Source organism: Gouania willdenowi, chromosome 17 (genome assembly GCF_900634775.1).
Source record: "Gouania willdenowi chromosome 17, fGouWil2.1, whole genome shotgun sequence".
Lineage (NCBI taxonomy): Eukaryota > Metazoa > Chordata > Actinopteri > Blenniiformes > Gobiesocidae > Gouania > Gouania willdenowi.
This window is the reverse complement of record NC_041060.1, coordinates 5,497,614-5,522,450: the sequence shown is the minus strand read 5'-3', so window position 1 is coordinate 5,522,450 and position 24,837 is coordinate 5,497,614. Positions and strand designations below refer to the sequence as shown.

Here is a 24,837-nt window from a genome sequence, read left to right as displayed (position 1 = left end):
TCCAGTGGCATCTGTCATTGTGTACTTGGGCAAGACACTTCACCCACATTGCCTAGCATGAATGTAGTGTGTGAGTGAGTGTTGGTGGTGGTCGGAGGGGCCGATGGTGCACTAAGAATCATGCCTTATATCTGTAAAGTGCTTTGAGTGTCTATGATAAAGCGCTTTATAAAATCCAATCTACTGACTTCATTTGTCACTCGTGGACTTATTCATTTTGGCTCTGAACCCTGTCAACTTGTCCAGTGTGGATTGGAGACACTGTCTGCTCCCACTAGGACATTGTCGTGCTAGCTGCTACATGTTAGCATTGAGGTGTTAGCTGCTACATGTTCAGCAATGAGGTGCTAGCTGCTACATGTTTAGCACTGAGGTGCTAGCTGCTACGTGTTTAGCATAGAGGTGTTGGCTGTTATGTTTAGCATTGAGGCGCTAGCTGTTACATGTTAGCATTGAGGTGTTAGCTGCTACATGTTTAGCATTGAGGTGCTAGCTGCTACATGTTTATCAGTGAGGTGCTAGCTGCTACATGTTTAGCATTGAGGTGCTAGCTGAGGCTAGAGGAGCTCTTTCTCTAACAATTTTCACACAACTGGGCTTTAGTTTTCCATCCAATGTTTTTGATTAAACTAAAATTAAAGCCCACGAAGCACAGCAACAACTTCTCCTTTGGTTCTCCTCTGTCTAGTGTTGTGGTCTGTGCATCACTATTATGGCTATACCAGGAATTCGTGAAATGAGAAAGGTTCCGCGCTATTTGAAGCGCAAAACTGCGACAAAAAATTTTGTCTACTATTTTTCAGTAATTAATTAATTGCAATTAACAATTAATAATATTGATGTAAATAATTGTGTGTGTTATTTTATAGATTTTAAATGAACTGTAACAGGTCCTTCCTCACTTGTCAGACACCAAGTGTGAGTTCAAGGTGATGGACAGGTGAGTGTTGTGTCTGAGTGTTTCCTTCACAATAAAAGGTGTGATCGGTGCTGTGAGACGGAGACTCATCCTATGCTCAGAACAACACACACACACACACACACACACACACACACACACACACACACACACACACACACACACACACACACACACACACACACACACACACACACACACACACACACACACACACACACACACACACACACACACACAGAGAGGAACTCTCTCTGTTTGCTTTGCTCACAGCTGCATTTCTTTCCTCAAACTCACCAATTAGAAAAAAACAGTGTGGGAGACCAAGGAACGCTGACTCATGCTGTCTGTCCCTAAGTGACGGACAAACTCAGAGCAATCTGTTAGGATACGCAATTTTTAATATTTTGCTCTGACGACTGTTTAGAAAGGTTAGTAGAGAAGGTGACAGTAGGGCTAAGTAAACTGAAACTATGGTTTGATAAATAGGGTAGACATTGAACAAGTATATGAAAATAACTTTTTAGGTGTGTTATTAGACCACAAATTTAACTGGAAACCTCAAGCAAACAAAGTAAGATCTGAACTGTTAAGATGTGTTGGGGGTTTTGAACATTAGAGAAATGTGCCATAAGAATGGTGCAAAATGTTGATTTTTATGAACATACAAATGCATTATTTATAAAATCAAAGGCACTAAAATTTATGGACCTGGTGGATCAAAATACAGCAATAATTATGTTCAAAACTAGAAATAACTTACTTCCCTCCAACTTACAAAATATGTTCAAAGAAGGAGAGGAGCGTTATCCCCTCAGAGGTGATCTAAACTGGAAACAGACCATCTATTACACAACCATAAAAAGTACATGTATATCTGTCTGTGGGTGAAGCTATGGGATGAATTACCAGATTAATTGAAATATATAGGAATGTATAAATATATTTGTTAAAGGTACAAAGATCATATGATGGAGAAGTACAGAAGTTATTCTGGGCTACAGAAGAGTGTATGAAAGGGTGCAGTAAAGAATATTTTCTATAAGTTTTCTATTTAATTTTTTGAATTTAAAAATCATTATTATTATTATTATAATTATTATTGTTACTTTCCCTGAAACATTATTTGTACCTCAGTACCAAGAATATGTATGTATGTATATACTTTTGCTTTGATTATCAATTAATATTGTATTTTGTCATATAGACATTAAACATAAGCTAGGGCTTGTCAGGACCAAAGCTGGATCACACGCCTGATTGAAGTGGTACGTCCCGTCAAAGTAAAACACCTGTTCAATATTTAATTAACTATGTATAATATATATATATATATATATATATATATATATATAAATCCAAGTTCAAAGCTTTTCTTTTCTCTACTGTTTATGATGGAGAGGGAGATTTATAATCACTGACTAGTTAGCATTAGCTGACAGAGCAACACTAACACACTGTGTGACGCTGCAGTAAACATACTGATTTATACTGGTTTACATTGGTTAAAACTGGTACATATTAGTTTATACTGTTTGTACTGGTTTACATTGGTTAAAACTGGTATATATTGGTTTATACTGGTTATACTGGTTAACAATTGTTAAAACTGTTCTATATTGGATAATGCTGGTTTATACTGGTTATACTGGTTTACATTCGTTAAAAGTGGTCTATATTGGTTTATACTGGTTATACTGGTTCATACAGGTTTATGCAGGTTATACTGGTTTATATTGGTTAATACTGGTTTACATTCGTTAAAAGTGGTCTATATTGGTTTATACTGGTTATACTGGTTCATACAGGTTTATGCAGGTTATACTGGTTATGCTGGTTATGCTGGTTATACTGGTTTATATTGGTTAAAACTGGTTTATACTGGTTTTTACAGGTTTATGATTGGTGTATACTGGTTTGCATTAGTTTATAAAAAGCACCCAGCAATGCTCAGCTCTGCACTCACATACTCATCTCTCTATAAAAGAAAGGAATCTCTGTGTGTCTGTTTGTGTGTGTTCCTCAAATATCTCTGTGGATCAGGATCAGACTGACCTGAGAGTTTCAACATGGCTGCTGCTTGGTTCAATGGTGTGCGACATCGGATTTGTTTTGACTGCAATGATACCGAAGCCACCACAGTCGACCGTGGCTCAGGTGGTAGTGGGTTGTCTTCTGATCGAGAGGTTGGGGGATTCCATCCCAGTACCTGACTGTGTGTCGAAGTGTCCTTGGGCAAGACACTGAACCCTAAGTTGCTCCCAGTGGTCGACTAGCACCTTGCATGGCAGTCCTGTCCCACTGGTGTGTGAATGTGAGAGTGATTGGGTGAATGAGCTGATATGTAAAGCGCTTTGAGACTGCTTCAGTGTGGTGATAAAGTGCTATATAAAAATCAAGTCCAGTCCAGTCCACAGTCATGTGCGCACCACAACTAATCACTGGAGGGCCCATCATCACGCCCAACCTCCTGACTCAACGGACGCACCGGTGCTTCACTTGACCGCTGATTTGTTCCTGCAGTGGCGCGAGCTGGAGCGGTATACAGCCGGCAGTTCGCTCCCTTTCTGTGCATCTAAATTGACTGTTGTAAATTAATGACAATAAACGAGTCCGGACAGAGTCTGTTCCGGTCTGAGGAGAGCCGGATCCGCGAGGACAACAAATTGGAATCGGAATACAATCAACTCCCTACAGTGTCCTTGCTAAAAGCCAAAATATAAGAAAACGCAATAGTTATCACACATTTCACAACAAACCTAAATGTCCCTGATGTCTCACCCTCAAACACAACCTCATTTGGGCATCTATGAAAAACCTACTTAACCTCCCACTCTTCTACAGAAATACTTACTTCCTACGGGCACTGCACTAGTTGATTTAAAACGTAAAATTTAATGATCAGAAGAAGTGTGTTTCTACAGCAAGCTATACTGTGTGTGTGTGTGTGTGTGTGTGTGTGTGTGTGTGTGTGTGTGTGTGTGTGGGTTCCTGATGGGTCAGTCTGAGAGGATCCCTGAGGAGAACACCTTCTGCAGAGGTTAAATAAATGTTGTTGCTGTGATAAGCAGCCTGTTTGTAGAAGGCAGGACGGCTCGTGGCCGGCTAGGGTTTCCTCTCAGTGATGTCATAGCGTGAACCCACCAACCGCTGCCCAGCGTTTACCGCTGTTTAGTCACTAACACTCAACAAATTCCATTGAAATATCAGTAAAATCAGGGGTGAAACTAGATGTGTGACAGTGGATAGTGTTACATTTATTAACACTATCAACCCTATAAAGGGTTAGTCTGTATCACCTCACAGCTTCTTACTTATTTTCTGCTCAGCTGTAAATGTCGGCCTACCAATTTTCCATGATCGCAGAAAATTGACGGAAAATACGGAATATCGCAATATAAGTATTATTTCAATTTTGATTATTCTTTATGAATAAAATCAAGCAAAACATCTATATGAAGTGAAATATACACTCATGCATGTTTTGGAAAAATCTCACATTTTATGCGATTTTCCATTGTAAAATGGGTGGTTTATTCAATGTGTAGCAATTTTAGCAAACGGACAGACGCAGAGACTCACGCAAAATCTCACGTGACTTCAGCACATCAGTGACGCACTTCAACAGCAGAGAAATATGAATGACAATAGAACCGTATGTAGCATGTTTGGTCTGATTTCAGGACGTTAAAGGAAAGGGAACAAGTTAATTTGGAAAGAGAAAGTCCAGGCTCTAGAAAATTAACCGTGTGTTTTCTTTCATGTGTCCAGGTGAAGGTGGTGTAACATTTTAATGGTTTTGCCTTTTTATCGCATTAAAAAATAAATTAAAAATGCAGTACAGCTACTACCGCCACCTACTGTTACCTTTTGGTATTGTGTAACCAGGTAATCAGAATAAACCTACAGCAGTTAGTCACTAGTTTATAATAATAATAATAATAATAATAACAATCACTTGTTTGGGTGAAATGCTAGTGTTTTAAGGACAAACCTGATGAAATGCAACATGGAAAAGGACCGACGACTGTGTTTAGCAGGTCCTCCTCCAACCACGTTAGTGTTTTATCTCTGCAGAGCCAATCATATCAAAGAAACTCTTTTTCTACACAAATCCTTTGACAGAAGAGAAACTGACCAAAGCAAAGATTTAAAGTATTTTTTTTATTCTTCTTTGTGTTTTAAGCTTTAAAAAGTAAAATGTTTGATTTCTGTAACTTTCAGCTTCTATAACTTCATCAGTTATAGTTATTAAAGGTTTCAACAGACAATGATAAATCAATAAAGTGGGATTAAACTGGTGAGGGGGTGGAGCCTATCTTTAAGAGTTTCCTCATTGGTGCCCAGTGTTTTATTAAATCTTTATGGAGTCAGTGTGTTACTTTGTATTTATGTGTTTCTTTCTGTACATGTTGGTGTTTCTACGTGCAAGGACAGGGGGAGGAGTTAGGAGGACCAATGGGAGTAGCTGTTTCTGTTTTTGTGGATGACTTACGAAAAGCTCATTCATTGGTTGATCTGTTACATGTTATTAAACTGATCTGAGTGTCCTCAGCGTGGATCAGACGTCTACGTCTACCATCCTGTTAGGCACACGTTCTGCTCCGCGTTTGCCTCTAAAGTCACGTGACCCTCCTGTGATCTGCTGAGGCCAAATTTTAAGAATTCCTAACTAAAGACGCCACATAAATTCCACAGTTTGAAATGACTCCGACTCTCCCTCTGCGTCCACGCTGGACCTTTCTCCTCCTTTTTCCTGTTTCCCAGTGAAAAACAGGCGGCAGGGTGAGGCCTGGAGGTGAGTTTCAGTTCAAAGGTGAAGAGGGCGCAGCCTGCAAAACACGGGCAGGTACTCGGCAAGTGCAGCGAGTTCAGGAAACGCACGGCAGAGCTTCTCACATCACACGTGTCTGCATGTGTGTGTGTGTGTGTGTGTGTGTGTTTGTGGTTTTCTGTAGACTTTGTCCTTGACTTTGCTCACTGACTGACTCCAGCTTTACAGATCTTCAATAACAAGTCGACTCTCTCACAGCTTTAACAACTACACGGTTTCTCTGTTTAAACACAGTGATGTGAGCAGGTTTAACTGCAGACCTTCATCAGATCCTCAGCTCATGGACTCTGTGGCTCTGCAGACACAGCGTAGCGCAGAGCAAAGCTCGCCGCTGGAATTCACTGGAATTTTGTTTTCATAAATGAGAACAGGAAGGAGTAACAGTGGAGGCATAAATCAGCGTTTTCTGCTTTCCTCGGAGTAAGTGGGTGTAATAATAAACATGCAGGCAGAGATGGATGAGCGCTGGCCTCACTCAGGGCACGTAGTTTGAATCCCAGCCCGGGCACTGCCAACCTCCCAGCGATTCCCACATTAGAGCTGAGAGGCAGGAAGGGACGATCACTGAAGGTTCAAACACCGTCCATCGCCACATTAACACGGCTGATGATAATCTGAGGCCAATAATTGATGGTGCTGAAATAAATCAGAAGCTATTTTAAAGCGTTTCCTCTCTTTAATTAAAAAAGGGAAACAGGAAGGGATGCTATAATTAATTGGAGGTCTGAGTCGAGGGGTCTGCGTGGTCAGAGGAACACGAGGACGCCACCGCCGTGCTGTTGTTGTTACAGTCATCATGAGTTCACAGCCCACTCTGTGTTACTGTGCTGACACTTTAAAGTTATCCTCCAATGTTTTTTAAAATGAGGCCTAAAATCTTCTAAATGTCCTTATTAGTAGATCTCTGTCTAATAAAACACATTATTATGCTCCATATTCACTTAATTAACTTTTAAAAATGTGACTACTTTACAGTTTTAGAGTCTGTGTTCCTCCATCTTGAAATCACGTGATTGACGATGTCACACGGCCCCACTGCCTGTAAACATCCCATGGTTTTCTATTGGAGCAGAGAATTCAGCCTAATTTTAGATCATTTAGGAGTTTTTTAGATCATTTAATAGTCTTTTAGTTCATTTAGCAGCCCTTTTTTTTAATTTTTTTTTTTAGAAGATTTATTTGTCCCCGAGGGGCAATTCAATCTTTGCATTTAACCTATCCCTGAGGAGTGGTGGGCAGCCACGGTGTAGCCCCTTGGGAGCAGTTGGGGTCAAGGGACTTGCTCAACATTCCACAGTGATGGCCGAGGTGAGTTTCAAACCGGCGACCCTCCGATTACAAACTCGCTTCTTTAACCACTAGGACACCATGCTGCCCTGATCATAAGATCATTTAACAGCTTTTTCACTCAAACTAACAACTTGTGCTGCTTTTGGTTGCTCTAAAAAATCAGGAAATGTATAAGATGTTGACCTCTTTAGTTTACAGAAAGAGGATAAAACAGTTGAACCTGAAAAATAATCTGTGACCACAGATTCTGTGATGTAGTGAATGTTTACTCACGTACAGAGAGAATGCTGAGGGACTTTAGTCTGTAGTAAGATGGCCGCCACAGCAAGCTGTTCTTCTGCCGTGTCACATCGTCGCATCTACACACCTGTAACACATGTGTGTTGTAGCAGATTGGAGTGTGAGCGTGTTTACATGAACGCACACACATCAACAGTTAGCTTATAGCGCTATGCTAACTTAGCTCTCGTCCATCAACAGAGCAAAATGAGCAGCTCTCTGCTTTATACTTGATTTAAAAAACGTCATTATTTCCTCCAAACTTTGATGTTATATCATCTCTCACTGAGACTTTGTTTGTGGGTGTGGCCATTGCTAAGAGCGATGCCCATCAGGCTTCACACGCTGTTATCAGAAAAAACTTACTATTAAATACAAGATCAATGTTAAATACACAAAGAAGTCATTCCCATGAGTTTTCCAACTTCTACTAAAGAAGCTGTTAAATAATCAGACATCACTATAACTTTAAACCAGGTAATATGAGTTTAGGTTCAACAATAAATTAGATCAGAATCAGAAATCTTTTTAATCAGCTCAGCTCATTAATCTACACAAGAAATCTACCTCCAAATTATGAATTTAAAAAGTCTCCTAGATTTACAGACATGTTCACGATAGAAATCCTTCATCCAGATGAAGTTACAGGGAAGTGAAAGTTCAAAACGCACACGCCACTTCCTGCTCAACAACACAATCGCACGTTCATCCACCAATCAAAGCTTTCTAGGGTTGAAGTTCATTTCCCTGCTTTTCACCATTCATTTAAACAGTGTGAGAAATGCCTCAGCAAATTGTGAACAAATAATAAGATGGCATTTAAAATTCAGGAATTAAAAAAAAATGAACTGTCAAACTTTAAAGTCTGTGCCTCTTACCACAGCAGCTCTTTGCTTTCAGTGTTAGCATTAGCATTAGCTGCCGTTTTTCCCGCTGTTTGGTGTGTTTTGCGCTGCTCTGTCCGTCTCTTTAAATGTCCCGAGCAGCAGCAGCAGCAGTTGGACACTTTAGTTCCGCATATTGGCTTTATTTTCATTTTATCTATAATTTCGGACGTTTCTTCCCCTCAGTTAATAAAAAGACAATAAATGTCGGTTTGACATGACGTTTTTTGTTTTTGTTTTTTTTACAAAAATCCTTTTTAAAAATGTGTTTTCACAAAAAACAAACAAATTAAGTGATATTTACACGAGGAGTGTAATTACTGGATGTATTAGAGACGATTAATGGTAGTAGTGGTAGAACTAGGGCTGTCAATCGATTTTTTTATTATTTGTGATTAATTTCATTTTTCTACTTAAGATTGAAGGTTGTCGTAGATTTTATTTATTTATGGAAAGTCATGGAAATAATAATAATAATAACAACAACAACAACAACAACAACAATAATAATAATAATAATAATAATAATAATAATAATAATAATCAACACACAGAAAGTTTACTAACTTTCTTTCAGCTTTGAATTAACTCAGTTTCCAAGTTTAGCAAAAATAAAATTAAAATCTTTCTTATATCACTAACGGAATATAAGAAAACCCAGAGCTATATGTTAAAGTACAGGCTCACCACTTTGAGAATAAATATTTAGAGAAAAGAAGTTTTAAAGTTGTTCCATGAACAAAGCTTCAGTAATATATACTTGTATATCTACTGACACAAATAATCACTAAGTGTCACAACTTTTTAAAGTGCAACATTCAGCCTAATATTCCGTCTCCCATCGTTGCGTGGTATTCATCTGATCTATGTCTCTATGTCTATGGCTGCACAGGCTGCACACTAAACCAAAGGTCAGGGGTCAGTCAACACTGGAAGTAAACAAAACTGCGTTAATGTTTTTGAATGAATTAAACATTTTAAATTAAGGCGTTACTTTAGACAGCACTAGGTAGAACGTAGCAGTTATTGTTGGATCCACAGAACGATGAGGAGGCGATGGCTTTGTGATATAAAATGTAGACTGTAGGATTTAAGTAAAGCTCACATTATTAAATAAAAGGAAAATAAAGCAGAACTTAAAACATCCTCCTAAAAAGGAAGTAAAAACCTTAGAAACCAACGCTGTTGGCAGAGATAGTTTGGGGTTCACGGTGAGGTTAAATCTGTATTCCCTCACTAACTTCACTACAGTGAGATCCTCAGATGAACTTCTCACACGTTGGTGCTTGTAGTGAATGTGTGATGGTCACTTTCTGCCTGGCTCTGAGCACTAATCAGCTGTGGTGGCGTCGTACCGACACACTCTCAGAACCAAGTATGCTTGTGTAAACACCATTAGGCCCTCCAACGTCTGAGCACTAATAAATCTCCATCGAGCTCTGGAGTTAATCCCACAGAGGAGAGGACGATAAATCACACGAGCTTTAGAGGCTGCTGCTCCTGCACTGCAGAGATGTTTCATAAAAACGTTACACATTACTGAGAACATATAAAAAACATCACGAACGTAGCTTCTGATTCATTTACTGTCCTTCACCTTAAAGACACAACATGTGTTGGACAAGGAATATGAAACGAACGCTGCACAGACTGTCAGAATAAAAGCCCTGAGAGATTTTTATTGATTATTGGCCTGATAAGTTAAAATGTATCAGTGTGTGTGTGTGTGTGTGTGTGTGTGTGTGTGTGTGTGTGTGTGTGTGTGTGTGTGTGTGTGTGTGTGTAATGTTTGCTGTTCCTGATCTCAGACGTGTTGGGAAACAGTTTTTGTTGTAAACACAGAAACAGTTTTTTAGTGATTCAATAAACACCAACAGAATCTGCTTTACACACCATTATTGTGGCTAGATCATATTTTCATTCATCTTGATTCAACCTGCTAACCATCAGACTGTCGGAAAACTAAAGTTTAAACCATGTGTCAAACTCAAGGCCCGGGGGCCAAATCCGGCCCTTTAAAACATTCAAATCGGCCAGCAAGATAAAGTAAAAATGTCTGAAAAAGCATTAATCATTGCGTAAATGACCAAGTAATTTAGTTGTGGATATCTCAGTAGGGTTGAAAAGGGGAATAAAATATCTGGCATATCATTTATACATGGAAATACAAAGTATCACTAATGTGGAAATTGTTCGATTCCTAACCTCTGAAATCAAACTTATCCATATTTGGCCCCTGAAATAAAATGAGTTGAACTCCATTGATCAAAAGCATTCATCTCTGAACTATATTTACACACATACATTTAATCCCATTCTCTTTTAAGTCAGGTTTGTGTTATTTCTGTAAATATATTTACAGTATTTTATTTATGTATTTATCTGAACTCAATTACAATTGAATTATGTCTACAACAGCAACAGATTTTTCTCAATTACAATTACAACTTTTCCCCAGCCCTGGTGTGTGCGTGCGTGTGCGTGTGTGTTTTTGTGTGTGTGTGTTTGTGTGTGTGTGTGCTGAGCCCTGCTGCACAATAAAACTTTAACAACTTTAAAACACAACTGCTTCCTCTAACTAACATTACTGACAAAGTCCTGGCAGCACAATATGAACACACACCTTAAACACACACACACACACACACACACACACACACACACACACACACACACACACACACACACACACACACACACACTCACCTACCTTAGAAACAGTCAGTGTGTGTGTGTTGTCCAGGTGAACCTTTGCCTCACTGAGCGTTTACCGTCATAAAGAGGTTTCATAAAGACAAACACGCTGCACTGACCTGCACTAAGTTTTTCTCCATTGTTTACACACATTTTCTGAAAACATGCCTCATACTGGCAAAACCACTCAATTCTCCTGCAAAATGAAACTTCACATTCAAAATATTGTAATTTCCTCTCAAAATGGTATTTTGTTTTACAATGACACACACAAACCATCATATGAATAGACATTTATAAGAACCATTTGAACACTGATGTGCTCAATGGAAAACACTTCTTCTCCATTCATCATAATGGCTTAGGCCTTCTTTTGGTCAGTGTTATACTTACTACAGACAGTACATACAGTATATAAGTGTGTTGTAAAATATTTGAGAATATTGTTTTTATACACAGAAAAACACAAACACACGATCAATTATATTTTATTTTTCCCTCAAAAACAATTTACACTGTACATCACAACAAACACAAACTTGCACATACAAAGCAAACTAATTTACTGTATACAGTTACAGTAAAATTAAAAAAATAAAATAAAATAAACTATGCTGCATCCTCTCTTCTATGTCAGTCTGGCCACGGCACCTCATCCACATCACAAGCCTCTGTTTCCAATGTTGGCCTCCATTGGTCCAACACAGAAGAGCTCACCTGTTGCCTTTTTATGCTAAAGCTCGGATGTAAAATTGTGTGACAGGTGTTTTGCCCATGTGATGAGTCAGTGTGCTTAGATCTACTTTAGATTTCTGAATGACAGTGTGTACCTTGTGAAAACAACATATTTTCTCCATGAAAATTGTGTCAAATGTAGAGAACTGTGTGCAGTGTTTTGAAAAACGTGTGTTTAAGAACTGCAAATTGAATAAAAAGCAGGAATTGTGTTTGTAGTTTAGCAGAAATGGTTCAGGGAATTAAGAATTGAGAAAAAACTGTAAAATAAGTCAAGATCAGTGAAACTGAGTTTGGCTTACATTAGCCTGAGTTTAGGTTAAATTAGGTGGAGTTTAGTTGAATTTAGTGAAATATAGTTTAAGTTAAGCTTCAGTTAAATTAAATTAATTTGAGATAAATTAATCCAGGTTGGATTAAGTCAAATTTTGTTTTGTTTACTTAAAACTAGTGCTGGGCAATATATTGAGATTCAAGATATATCGAGTTTTCTATTTTAACAATATAAAAAATGACAATATCGAGAGATATATATATATTTTTTTAACTTGTTTTTTAGCTATACAATCATACGGTACAAATGACATCATACAAGTATTTAATAGTTAGAGTACAGTCAGTGTACTTTACAGTTTTTCAATATTTCTGAGACGTATATATTTTATTGCTTATTTTGTATTAAAATAGTCATTTTAGGAGTCGTTGCTTTTGTTACTTCTCAGAACAGCATGAAAAGCACAGTTAGATGGATCACTGAGTGTGTCCCAACCCAGACCTTCCCCTAAACAAGTCACACAACAGAACTCACTCACATGTGCTGTCCCTTAGAGGAGACAAATCCAAAAGTGGACATATTATGCTGCTGTTTGTTAATAAATGTGCCTGTGTGGCATTTTTCATCAGCAAATTTAACCCAGAATTGTCTTTCTAAAAATATTGAGATTAATATTGTATATCGCCATTTTGAGAAAAAATATTGAGATATAAGTTTTGGTCCATATTGCCCAAGCTTACTTAAAACACATGAAACTATTTATCAGTTTAACTTTGTTTTGAACAGTGTGTGTGCGTGTGTGTGTGTGTGTGTGTGTGTGTGTGTGTGTGTGTGTGTGTGTGTGTGTGTGTGTGTGTGTGTGTGTGTGTGTGTGTGTGTGTCACTGAAACGTGCTGACTCATCTCGTCTCTTTTCCTCACAGAAACATCATGGCTGTCCTCCGGTGGGAACGTGGACCCTCTTGTCCTTAGAGCACCTTCAGCTCTGCTCCGTCTCCTCACGGCCTCTGATGACGACGACGATGATGATGATGATGATGATGATGATGATGATGATGATGATGATGATGATGAGGTATTCCTACTCCACAGGAGAACAGGGAGGATTTCAGTGCAGCCGTGTTTATCCGTCCTCCCTCCCGTTACCATGGAAACAGCCTCGATCCCAAACTCTGAAAACTGTAAACATTGCCAAAGCCCTGCTTACCGTTTCAGATCTGAACTCTTCACCAACGATCCATCAAAAGGTCTTCTTCAGTTTTCTCCATCTCATTTCATCCTTTTTGTTCCTTTTTGTAGTTTTTTGAGTTGTTTGAGTACTTTTCTCAACATTTCATCTTGTAAAGTCATATTCAGTTTAAATCAGTTTTTGGTCCTTTTAGTTTCTTTTTCTGTTGTTTTGTGAGGGAAAAATAACTAAAGATGAATCTTTGTGTTCCAAGTATTACAGATGATAAATGTGCTTCTTTCTCTGAGACTGGAGGAGCTCCATACAGAGAGTTTGGTTAGCTTAGCATGTAACAACTAGTCCCACATGTTTGGTTAGCTTAGCATGTAATGACCAGTCCTACATGTTAGCTTAGCATGTAGCCACCAGTCCCACATGTTACGTTAGCTTAGCATGTAGCAACTAGCCCAACATAATTGGTTAGCTTAACATGTAGCCACCAGTCCCACATGTTTGGTTAGCTTAGCACGTAGTGACCAGTCCCACATATTTGGTTAGCTTAGCATGTAGCCACCAGTCCCACATGTTAAGTTAGCTTAGTATTTAGTGACTAGTCCATTATGTTTGGTTAGTTTAGCATGTAGCAACCTATCCCACATGTTTATTTAGCTTAGCACTTAGCCACCAGTCCCACATGTTATGTTAGCTTAGCATGTAGCCACCAGTCTCACATGTTTGGTTAGCTTATCTTGTAGCGACTAGTTCCAAATGTTAAGTTAGCTTAATGTGTAGCCACCAGTCCCACATGTTATGTTAGCTTAGCATGTAGCAACTAGCAAAATGTGTTTGGTTAGCTTAGCATGTAGCCACCAGTCCCACATGTTAGCTTAGCATTTAGCCACCAGTCCCATATATGTGGTTAGCTTAGCACATAGTGACCAGTCCCACATGTTTAGTTAGCTTTGCATGTTGTTACCAGTCCCAAATGTTATGTTAGCTTAACATGTGGCAACTAGCACAACATGTTTGGTTAGCTTAGCACGTAGTGACCAGTCCCACACATTTGATTTGCTTAGTACGTAGCCACAAGTACCACATGTTATGTTAGCTTAGCACGTAGCCACCAATCCCACATGTTCGGATAGCTTAGCATGTAGCGAACAATCCCACACGTTTGGTTAGCTTAACATAGAGCCATCAGTCCCACATGTTATGTTAGCTTAGCATGTAGCGAATAGTCCCACTGGTTTGATTAGCATAGCACATAGCCACCGGTCCCAGTTGTTTGGTTGGCTTAGCATGTAGCTGCGCTGGCTGAGCAGATTCAAGGTAAAAGTTGACTTATCAGTTCAAATTATTGGTTCAAACTGTCTTATCGGACTGAGATTTGTCGTCATCATGTGATGAGTCATCGTGCAGCTTTATTTATTGTTTATTTTAATATTTGCTGTTTATAATTTACTGGTAATCAATTAAAAAAAATAATTCAATGATAAGACTATTTTATTTATTTATTTGCTATATTTGTAAAAGAATATGTAATTTATTGATCATAAAACCTTAAATATATAAATAAATTTGTGTAATTAAAAAAAAAAAAGTATATATATATATATATATTTTTATATATATATATATATATATATATATATATATATATTTTACAGTTCTAATTGACTTGATCGTGGACACTAAACCACTGTGATGATGATGATGATGATGATGATGATGATGATGATGATGATGATGATGATGATGGGAGGATTCCAGTGTGATAAAAGGTTTGGTTGTAGAACACATGAAGAAGAAGAATGAAGGACAAAGCTGAGAGAGGCGGAGTCATGAGCGCGAGGCTCACATTTATTACCAATCAGCATTGGTTTCATCATCATAAATACTCTGAGATTCGTTGCTCCGCCCCCTTGCTTTGATTCCAGTCATGGAAGAATAAAAATAAAAGTGTCTGTGGTCCATATTCCAGTAATAAATCCTCTTATTCCAGCTCAGCGGGAGTTAAACCAGTGTCAGAGGTGCAGTGGGCGGAGTCAGCGGTGCAGTGGGCGGAGTCAGGCCAAAGCTAAGGGACACCATGAGTCCCTCACTGAAGACACGTCAGACTGGCTCAGAGACACCGTGGTGTACAGGCTGTCCTGGGGGGGAAACTTTAGAGAGGACGAGGAGGGGTCTGAGGGGGAGGAGAGAGCTGAGGAACCCACCTGAGGACACGCACACATTAACACGCATTAATACACACGTTAACACATTTCATCCACAGAAATACACAAAATGCTTAGTTTAAGGATAAAATTCAATATTTTCTAAATGACTCTGGTCTGTCTTTGGTTAATCCATCATTATTAATCATTAGAATAATTTAACATCCATCTTTTAGGACAAAAATACACAACAATTGTGTTATATTTAGACGTGAAGGACCCGTTACAGCTTCTATGATGTGGGTCACTATAGCGTTTGGTCTGTGCATTTTATTTTGTAGGAGTGATTTTGACCCTTTGGAGAATTATTTGGAGACCAGCTGGAGGTCAGCATAAGCTTTAGAGCAGCTTTCTCAAACTGGGGTACATGTACCCCTAGGGGTACTTGAACATCTCTCAGGAGGTACACATGTAGAAACATTTGTCAGTTTATTTTTTAACATTTAGATTTATTTTATTATTTTTTTTACATGCATACAGACTTTTTTTTCCTCATCCATCAATAATAATTTGTGGCACAACTTTTTCAAATACACCAAAAGGTGAAATTCAAGTTCGAAAATGAGCAAAACATCAGAAATAAATAAATAAAAAAAGACCTAAATTCAAGGTTAATGTTGGATGAGACACATGTTTAGACAAGCCTGCAGACACAAATAAATAATGTATAACATCAGCTAAGGTGTATATGAGGCAATAACACTTGGGAAACACTGCTTTAGAACTTTAGAACATTTGAACGTAGCACAGACTCGTTCCTCTGTCAGAAGAAGAAGAATCACAACACAGAGTGGTGTTGAACTGATTAAAAAGCTTCAGTCTCTGTGTGTGTAGGTCTACAGTGACCATGTGAACTGATGGTTTCTGATCAACTGATAGATTCTATATCCTTTATTTAGTGATGCGCTCTGTTATAAACACAGGCTCAGACCTTCACAATAAAGCTCTGACAGTGACTGTTATGACATCTCATGAATGAGACCATGTTACAGAGGCGGAGTCCTCCACGCCCCTCTGCGCTTGCCTTAGGACAGTTTCCCTCCCATTGCTATTATGATAGCTGTGTTCATCGCCATGACAACTGTTGTGATGGTGGTGAATATTATTTTATAGAGACGGTGTCAGTCCCCCGACCCAAATTTCACAATGATTTTAACATAAAATCAAATAAAAGAGCTATCAATTATAAAAATCTGAAAAAAATTAAAATCTCAAATCTAGAAACACCAAAACATAAAACCATTAGATGTGCTCTATTAAATATTAGATCACTGAGATCCAAATCTCTACTAGTAAATGACCTTATCTCAGAAATAACTTTGATTTATTCTGTTTAACTGAAACATGGCTGTATCAAGATGAATATGTTAGTTTAAATGAAGCCACTCCTCCCAGTCATTTAAATACTCATATGCCACGAGACATAGGCCGTGGAGGTGGTGTAGCAGCTATTTATCATTCCTCTCTCCTAATCTATCCTAAACCAAAGGCCAGTTACACTTCCTTTGAAAGCCTGGTTCTAAATTTATCTCATACCGAATCAAAACCTGCCAGCCAGTCTTATTTGCGATAATTTACCGTCCTCCAGGCCCTTATTCTGAATTTCTATCAGAATTCTCTGAGTTTATATCAACTTAGTCCTCAGTTCTGATAAAATACTGATAGTAGGAGATTTTAATATCCATGTGGACAAAGATAGTGATAGCCTGAGCTCAGCCTTTATGTCCCTAATAGACTCAGTTGGCTTTTTTCAAACTATTAATGAAGCTACTCATCGTTTAAATCATACTCTTGATCTTGTTCTAACATATGGCCTTGATATTAATGAACTAAAAGTCTACCCTGAAAATCCTCTGCTATCAGATCACTTTTTAATATCTTTTAACATTATCCTAGAGGATCTCGCACTGTGCAATAAAATAGTTACGAGTAGAAATCTGTCCAATAGTGCTGTGGCTAAATTTAAAGAGGCCATTCCTGCTGCCTTAAACTCAGTGCACCATCCAATAAATAACTATGATATTAATTATAACCCCTCTCAACTGGATCTGCTTGTCGATAGCTCTGCTAGTCTACTAAAATCCACCTTGGACTCAATTGCCCCATTGAGGGAAAAAACTATTAAACGTCAGAGGAAAGCTCCGTGGTTTAGCTCTGAAACTCACACACTCAAACAAACAACCCGTAAATTAGAGAGAATGTGGCGCTCCAATAAAACAGAGGAGTCACGAAAAGCCATAGTAAATACATGACAGCCTTACGACATAGTCGATCTACATAATATTCCTCACTAATTGAAGAAAATAAAAATAATCCGAGGTACCTTTTCAGCACTGTAGCCAGGCTAACACAAAGTCAGAGCTCTATTGAGCCCATGATTCCTCTAGCCCTCAGCTGTGAGGACTTTATGACATTTTTTAACGATAAAATTCATAAGATTAGAGATAAAATTAGCCACTCCCTGCCTTCACCTGGGCCTGCTGTACCATTAAATGTAAATAGGCCAAACCTAAACTGTTTCACACGTATAGGACTCAACAACTCTGTCTCCACCCTTTCCTCTGCACACACCCAACACAGCATAACGTGGATGGCTGTTCATCATAGGAATGGGATCCACACAAGGTTCCTGCTGCTTAACAGAAGGTTTTCCTTGCCGCCATGATGAATTCATGTTGGGTGTGGGATACATATGTATGTGCATATACGTATATATGCATATGTGTGTATCCATAAAATGAAGAGTCCGTCCTTAAGACTGCTCTACTGTAAAGTGTCTTGAGATACCATTGGTTATGATTTGGCGCTATACAAATAAAAGATTGATTGATTGATTGATTGATTGAAGGAATAATCTTTATAATCTAGAACTGTTTGTAGAATCACATCCTCTGCATTATTTAGTAGACATTAAAGAAGTCTTTTTAACCTTGGGGTCTATACCTGGAACTAAAATGGAGTCACCTGGAATGTCTAGTAATTGATAAATATAAATATATACTCATTAAAATTATATATTTCTAAATTTTTAATACATTATTGTTATTATTTTATTGTTATTCTTTACCACACATGATCTCAAACATAAGCATTCTATATACTTTCACTTTTTCAAATGTAATTCTTGTTCAAATGCAGTAAAAAAAAAAAAAAAAAAATGATAAAAAGTAATTCTACGGGGAAAATGTCTCGAGTGTCACTGGAAATGTATGGTGTTAAAATGGGGTCACGACCTGAAAAAGGTGGGGAACCACTGCTTTAAAGGTTTGATCACTAAAACATATTTGAGCTGAACTGAAATCCTCTGAAACCTTTATTATCAACAGTTTGTTCTTTACACCTGAACCCTGTGAAATTACCTCTGTGTATTATTATTATTAGTAGTATTATTATTGTTAATAAAATAAATATAAAATTATCATCATCCATTATTTTAGTGTATACTATTATTATTATAACCTTTATTATTATAATTATTATTATTATTATTATAACTATTGCTATTATTATTATTCCTGCTGCTCATGCTTTTTTTCTTTATAAGACACATGTTGTATAGAAAAAAACTCAGATTTCGCTGACGTTTGACTAAAGCGTTTTAAGACTCATGAGACTTTATTTGTTTGAGTGCAGATAAATAATCGTGTCTGTTTAAAGAGATAAACACAGTGACATTTCAGCTCTTTCTTATTTTTAAAATCACAGTATGTTTTGTTTCTTGTGTGTTTTAGGTTTGCAACAGTTAGAACTCAAACAGACTTATTGATAAGGTTGGCTGGTCGTATAAACTGCTCTTACGTTGATATATACCTATTATCTCTTTAATTTATTCTGAGCACTCAGTGTATTTTATATAGTCAGTTTGCATTTTAACCTGTTTGAATAAATAAATAAATAGATAAACAAAGGTTTTATTAGGATAAGCTTTTTACATAAATTAAATGTTAATTATTATAAAAGGACAATATTTAGCAGTATTTGGATCAATAACATTTGGATTTCACTGCGTGATATTTCATAAAATGTTCATCATCATGCAAAGGTTTGCATAAATATTATTATGATGGAAATTAAAATATAAATTCTTATAACTGTTATACAGGACTTAAATAGAATTAAAATAGGGCAGAAAATACATGTGAATAGATTTGTAAAGATTTCTATCATGATATTTGGACACTTTGAATAACACAATAAATTAAAGAAATTATTTAGTAACATTTAGAAAATAATAATAATCTAAGTGAGCACATATATACTAAGTTATTACATATTTAGAATATTTTTATGCATTTAAACCTTTTTTTTTTTTTTTTACCAAAAACAAATGCAGGTGGACAGAATATTTAGAGTCACATCGTTGATCCATCCAAGTGTTTTTTGTTTCGTATTTCATCCCTCTAATATTTATATTTGTCTTCTTGTTTTGAATTGATTTAAAAGTGAATCTGCTCCTTTAATTTTAAGTGAACACATTAATGATCATTTAATCTATAACATGAACACATTATTAATGATGAAGAGTGGGTGAAAGCGGAGCAGATCTTACCCCTGTCCCAGAAGGAGAGCTGGTTTTAGAACAATCCTCTGAATTAGAGGAAGATGTTGATGTGGGAGTCATAGAAACCGAGTTATTCCCTATAAAACACACACAAACACACACTTTACTATACACAACTGATCACTAACGAAGAAGAAGAAAAAAAATAATAAAATGAAGAGAAACTCACCGGAAGAAGATCCTTTGGTTTTATTCAGAGTTTTTGGTTTTCTTTTTCTCGTCTGGATTCCTTCTTTTTTCATGGCGAGAGGCCGAGGAACCTGGAACAGAACAGGCTGAGGGTCAACCACAGAGTGTGTGTGTGTGTGTGTGTGTGTGTGTGTGTGTGTGTGTGTGTGTGTGTGTGTGTGTGTGAACAGTGAGTGTGTATCAGGTGTGTGTGTGTGTCTGACTCACTCCGTGCAGCTTGGTGTAAAGTCCGCATGCGTTGCACACCGGCTCTCCCTCCGCGTTCCTGCGCCACAGGGTGGTGGTGCTAGTCTGACAGTTGGCGCAGGAGAGGCCGATCCTCCGGGACGTGGACTGAGGACATTAAAATGACAATGAACAACATTGAACATCAGCTCTGACGTGAATAAACTCATAAAACACACAGCGCGACTTAAAGAACACGTGATTAAAACTTTTTAGTTTTTCTGAGTCTGTGCGTAAAACCCGCGCGTAAAAAACGTGCGTAACGGCACCGCAGGAGGAGATCCTCCTAAAGATGAAGAGTTTATTTAAATACTGATTCATTGTTACATTTTAACGTATCGGAAACAAACTTAGTCACACTTTATAAATTATGTAATCATGTCAAATATATTAATATGATAAAATAACCAATCAGTGTAATTATTAATACATTAAAGCACATGTATGTTTATAAGGTGAAGATATATGTGTGTAGCGGATGATCAAATGTTTTATGATAAATGTAACAGAGAATAAAATGATTATTTACTGCATCTAAACATTAAATGCGTTCGGTTTTGTTCAATTGTTTTACTTTATATGAATTATACACAATACAATATTATAAATAATACATTATATTTAATTATTTTGTCTGTTGATGATGATGATGATGATGTCGCTCACCGTCCGTTTCTGAGGCTTAATGAGAGGTCTGCTCAGGCCGTTCATTTTGCTGTAAAGTCCGCACGCGTTGCACAGAAAGTGTCCGGTACCGTCGCGTCTCCACAGGGGAGTAGAAATGGAGCCGCAGTTCACGCACTCTCTGCTCTCAGACATGTCGTCCAGCAGCTCCGACACTAAGAGAACATATTAAATACAATTAAACACAATATGAAATACATTTTAAATACAATAAACACATTTTAAACACATTATTAGAGACATTAAATACATTAAAGATGATTAATAACACTCTCATTGGTCCGTTTAACCCGGATCAACCAATACATTCATTAAGCTTTATTTAAAAAGTAAATTAAAATGATAATAAATATTCTTTTTTATCACAAATAAAATTGAACGAAATAATTTGTTTTTCTTTTAAGGAAATTATTCTGATATAATTTCTAATTCAGGCTTTACATTATATGTATATGTTCAGTCTAATTTTACTACATTTTTTCACTGATAAAGTAAAATCAAGAAATAATGTGTCGATTCACTCATTGTATTTAATTTATATTCGTTAGAAATTCACTTTTATTGCAAATTTTATATTTAAATAGAAGCTGACCTAAAAATAAAATGAATCTGTTACTTTAAATAGTAGCAGTAGATTTATGATATAATTAATAACGTCAATAAAACATCTGCTAAATTCTGAAACTTTGTGTGATTTATATTTAATGTTTTTAACAAGTTTCACTGCATGCGATATTTATTTTGTTTCAAATTCTCCAAACTGAATTATTTTTACAATAAATTATTATTATTATTATTATTATTATTATTATTATTATTATTATTATTGATAATAAAAATGATTGATTATGTGTCTCACCTCCGCTGGGGGTTCTGATCAGAGGGCCCCCCCGGCCCTGCAGGCTGTGCAGCATGCTGTTGTCAAACGGAGGTCCGGTCCAGGGTGAGGCCAGCTGTGGGGGTCCGTAGGGCGGGTAGGGGGGGTACCCCCCGCTCAGAGGCCGGCCTAGTCCGTACTGGTCCCTCCCGGGGCCGTAGCCGCTGTCCCGGGCGGGCCCCCCGCTAATTGGGGGGCTGGGGGAGTAGTGGAAGCTCCGGGAGGGGTCCGGGCTCTCCGGGGCCGCCTGACTCCACACTGATGGCCCGTGCTGGGCCGCGCCCCCCGCCTGCAGGTAGGACAGACCCGGGATGACGGAGCCCATCCGGGAGGTGGGCACGAAAACCGGGGCCGCGGGGCTGGAGTGCATGTAGCCTCCCCCGGAGGAGGAGGAGGGCTCATAGCCCGGTGCGCTCTGCGCAGCCGCGAGGGCCAACGTCTGGTACATGTCCCCCCCCAGGACCAACTGCTTATTGGCCTGGTCTAAGTCCGTGAACAGCGGGAGGTCCTCGGTCCCGTGTCCGAAGTGCACGTAGGAGTGTAGCGGTCTGTGGTCCGGGGGGGTCCGCGGCCCCCGGCTGTCCGCGGACAGGTAGGAGCGGTCCGGGGAGCCCGGGCTGCTGCTGCACACCTCCCGCTTCACCGACGACCACTGATCACCGAGCTCCATGCAGGAGGTGCTGTGCGCGTGCACGAGAGACAGACAGACAGGCTGGAGGTTGTTCACCCTGAGGAAGAGGAGGAGGAAGATGATGATGAAGAAGAAGAAGAACAGGAGGAGAGTCAGTGGAACATCTGCAAACATCTGAGGAACGTCAGAAGGAACACACACACACACACACACACGCGCACACACACACAGACAGACAGACACACACAGAGAGAGAGAGAGCGAAAGTAACACATTCACAATGAGAATCCAGGAGAGGATCACACACACACACACACACACACACACTCTCTCTCTCTCTCTCTCTCTCTCACACACACACACACACACACACACACACACACACACACACACACACACACACACTCAGTGTAACACACACATACACAAACACAGTGTAACACACACACACACACACACACACACACACACACACACACACACACACACACACACACACACACACACACACACACACACACACACACTCAGTGTAACACACACATACACAAACACAGTGTAACACACACACACACACACACACACACACACACACACACACACACACACACACACACACACACACACACACGCTGATAACTCTTTGATAAGAAGCAGCTCAGATAAGAGGGAGCGCGCACACGCACAGATCAGCCGCTGATGAGGACGAGCAGAAAGTTTGGAGCGAGCCGAACCGTTCCGATAATAACCGATAATAACCGAGTGTGCCCAATCCTGCCTTACCTTCAGCTCCTTCTACAGCTGCTGATCCAGCCTCTGGTCCATCAGTGATCAGCTCTGAACAGTAAATACTGGGAACTGTGGGAGCGCACTGAGGAGCTTTATGAGGGGAGGAGCCTGTGGAGGCCGGCAACCAATCAGAAGTCAGCAGAGTGGCAGGGTGCGCGCCCGCAGACCGAGTGAGAGACGGGAGCGCGCCCGCAGAGCCTCAGTAATTACATTATTTAAACATTTAAATAAAGAAAAACGTTTATAAATAATAATAACTTATTTAATTCTCAGGCCTTTTCTGAGTTTGTCAGACTAAATAATAAATAAATGTCTTTATTAATATTAATTAATATATTTATTTACATTAATATAAAATTTCTTCAACATGTTTGAAGCTTTTACAGATTGTTCTGATCCAACTACTGTAAATATATTTGTGTCGGATTACAGGTAAAATATTTTTGTTTCATGTTTTTAAATATTATCATTATCATTATTATTATTATTATTATTATTATTATTAAGTAAATGTAATAAATGAAAGCTTTCTTCCAGTGAACCTTTATTGTATATTTTGGATGAATTAAAGATAACATATATGAAATGAAACCTTTAAAAAACATTGTTATAATTAATCCAACTCACATTTCTGTAGATTTACATTGGACATTGAATAGTATACTAAGTGTTTTGGTTTCCTTTGGTGTTATCTGTTTAACACTGATTATTATCAGGTCACATTAGAGATTGTTAGAATCTAGGTCATGACGTCATCAAATGTATACAGTTTTTACTTATTATTAAATGTTGATTACAGCTTCAGCTTTTTTGACAAAATTAGTGTTATTATTAATAACATTTGTGAATAATGATTAATCCTATTTACTATTATTATTATTATTATTATTATTATTATTATCATACAGTTTATTTATTGTTTGTGTTTACATGTTTTTACTTTATTTGTGTTATTATTAAAGCTTGTTTTGTGTGATTTGTCTGTATTATTTTTGTGGTGGATCAGATTCATGGAGGTGTGTGTGTGTGTGTGTGTGTGTGCGTGCGTGCGTGCGTGCGTGTGCGTGTGTGTGTGTGTGTGTGTGTGTGTGTGTGTGTGTGTGTGTGTGTGTGTGTGTTAGAGGTGATGAATCGTGTTTGTTGATTCTCTGATGATCACATGTTCTAATTAGTTTACTTTGGGGAGACGCTCTGTGTGAGTGTGAGCGCGCGCACGTCCAATTTACATGCGCTGATCAAACGTCAGAGTGTCAACTGCAGCACTGTGCGCGCGCGTGTGTGCGTGCGTCTGTGTGTGTGTGTGTGATACCATCAGACCTTCATCACGTGTCTTCCAATCACCATCAGCAGCTCTTCTAATCTAATCACACACACACACTGCTCTGTGTGTGTGTGTGTGTGTGTGTGTGTGTGTGTGTGTGTGTGTGTGTGTGTGTGTGTGTGTGCGCGCGACTTGTGTCTCTCTCAGAGGCCCCGCCTCCTCCTCCAGGTGAGTCTAGACTCCATCACTGGAGCGTGCTGGGAGGGGGCGTGGCCACACAGAGGACAGACCGTCTGTCTCCATCATCTTTATCATCACATGAGCTCAC

The 24,837-nt window shown here is 38.5% G+C and overlaps 2 protein-coding genes across 2 annotated transcripts in view; both read right to left on the bottom strand.

Annotated features, from left to right (window-relative positions):
• cables1 (Cdk5 and Abl enzyme substrate 1) overlaps window positions 1–8,263 on the bottom strand; it is a 35,429-nt gene extending 27,166 nt beyond the window's left edge. Inside the window, exons 1-2 of the mRNA XM_028473736.1 lie at window positions 8,201–8,263; window positions 7,321–7,410 (exon numbers count right to left, since the gene is read on the bottom strand). The gene's annotated coding sequence lies outside the window, so the exon portion shown is untranslated. The remainder of the gene's footprint in view (window positions 1–7,320; window positions 7,411–8,200) is intronic.
• A 6,638-nt stretch (window positions 8,264–14,901) lies between these two features.
• Window positions 14,902–23,307, bottom strand: gata6 (GATA binding protein 6). Its single transcript, XM_028473602.1, has 7 exons — window positions 23,243–23,307; window positions 21,811–22,556; window positions 20,934–21,106; window positions 20,250–20,375; window positions 20,023–20,113; window positions 19,842–19,930; window positions 14,902–15,292 (listed from the first exon to the last, which is right to left on the bottom strand). Exons 2-7 carry the CDS (start codon window positions 22,496–22,498, stop codon window positions 15,143–15,145), a joined length of 1,317 nt encoding a protein of 438 aa, XP_028329403.1. The 5' UTR covers window positions 22,499–22,556; window positions 23,243–23,307; the 3' UTR covers window positions 14,902–15,142.
• Window positions 23,308–24,837: the final 1,530 nt, after the last annotated feature.

Coding starts and splice junctions, on each gene's coding strand:
- gata6 (XM_028473602.1), bottom strand. CDS start 22,498: ATGGAGCTCGGTGATCAGTGGTCGTCGGTGAAGCGGGAGGTGTGCAGC. Junction 20,376..20,933: donor TTAAGCCTCAGAAACGGACG/GTGAGCGACATC, acceptor TAATGTCCTCAG/TCCACGTCCCGGAGGATCGG. Junction 15,293..19,841: donor GCTCTCCTTCTGGGACAGGG/GTAAGATCTGCT, acceptor GCGTGTCCTCAG/GTGGGTTCCTCAGCTCTCTC.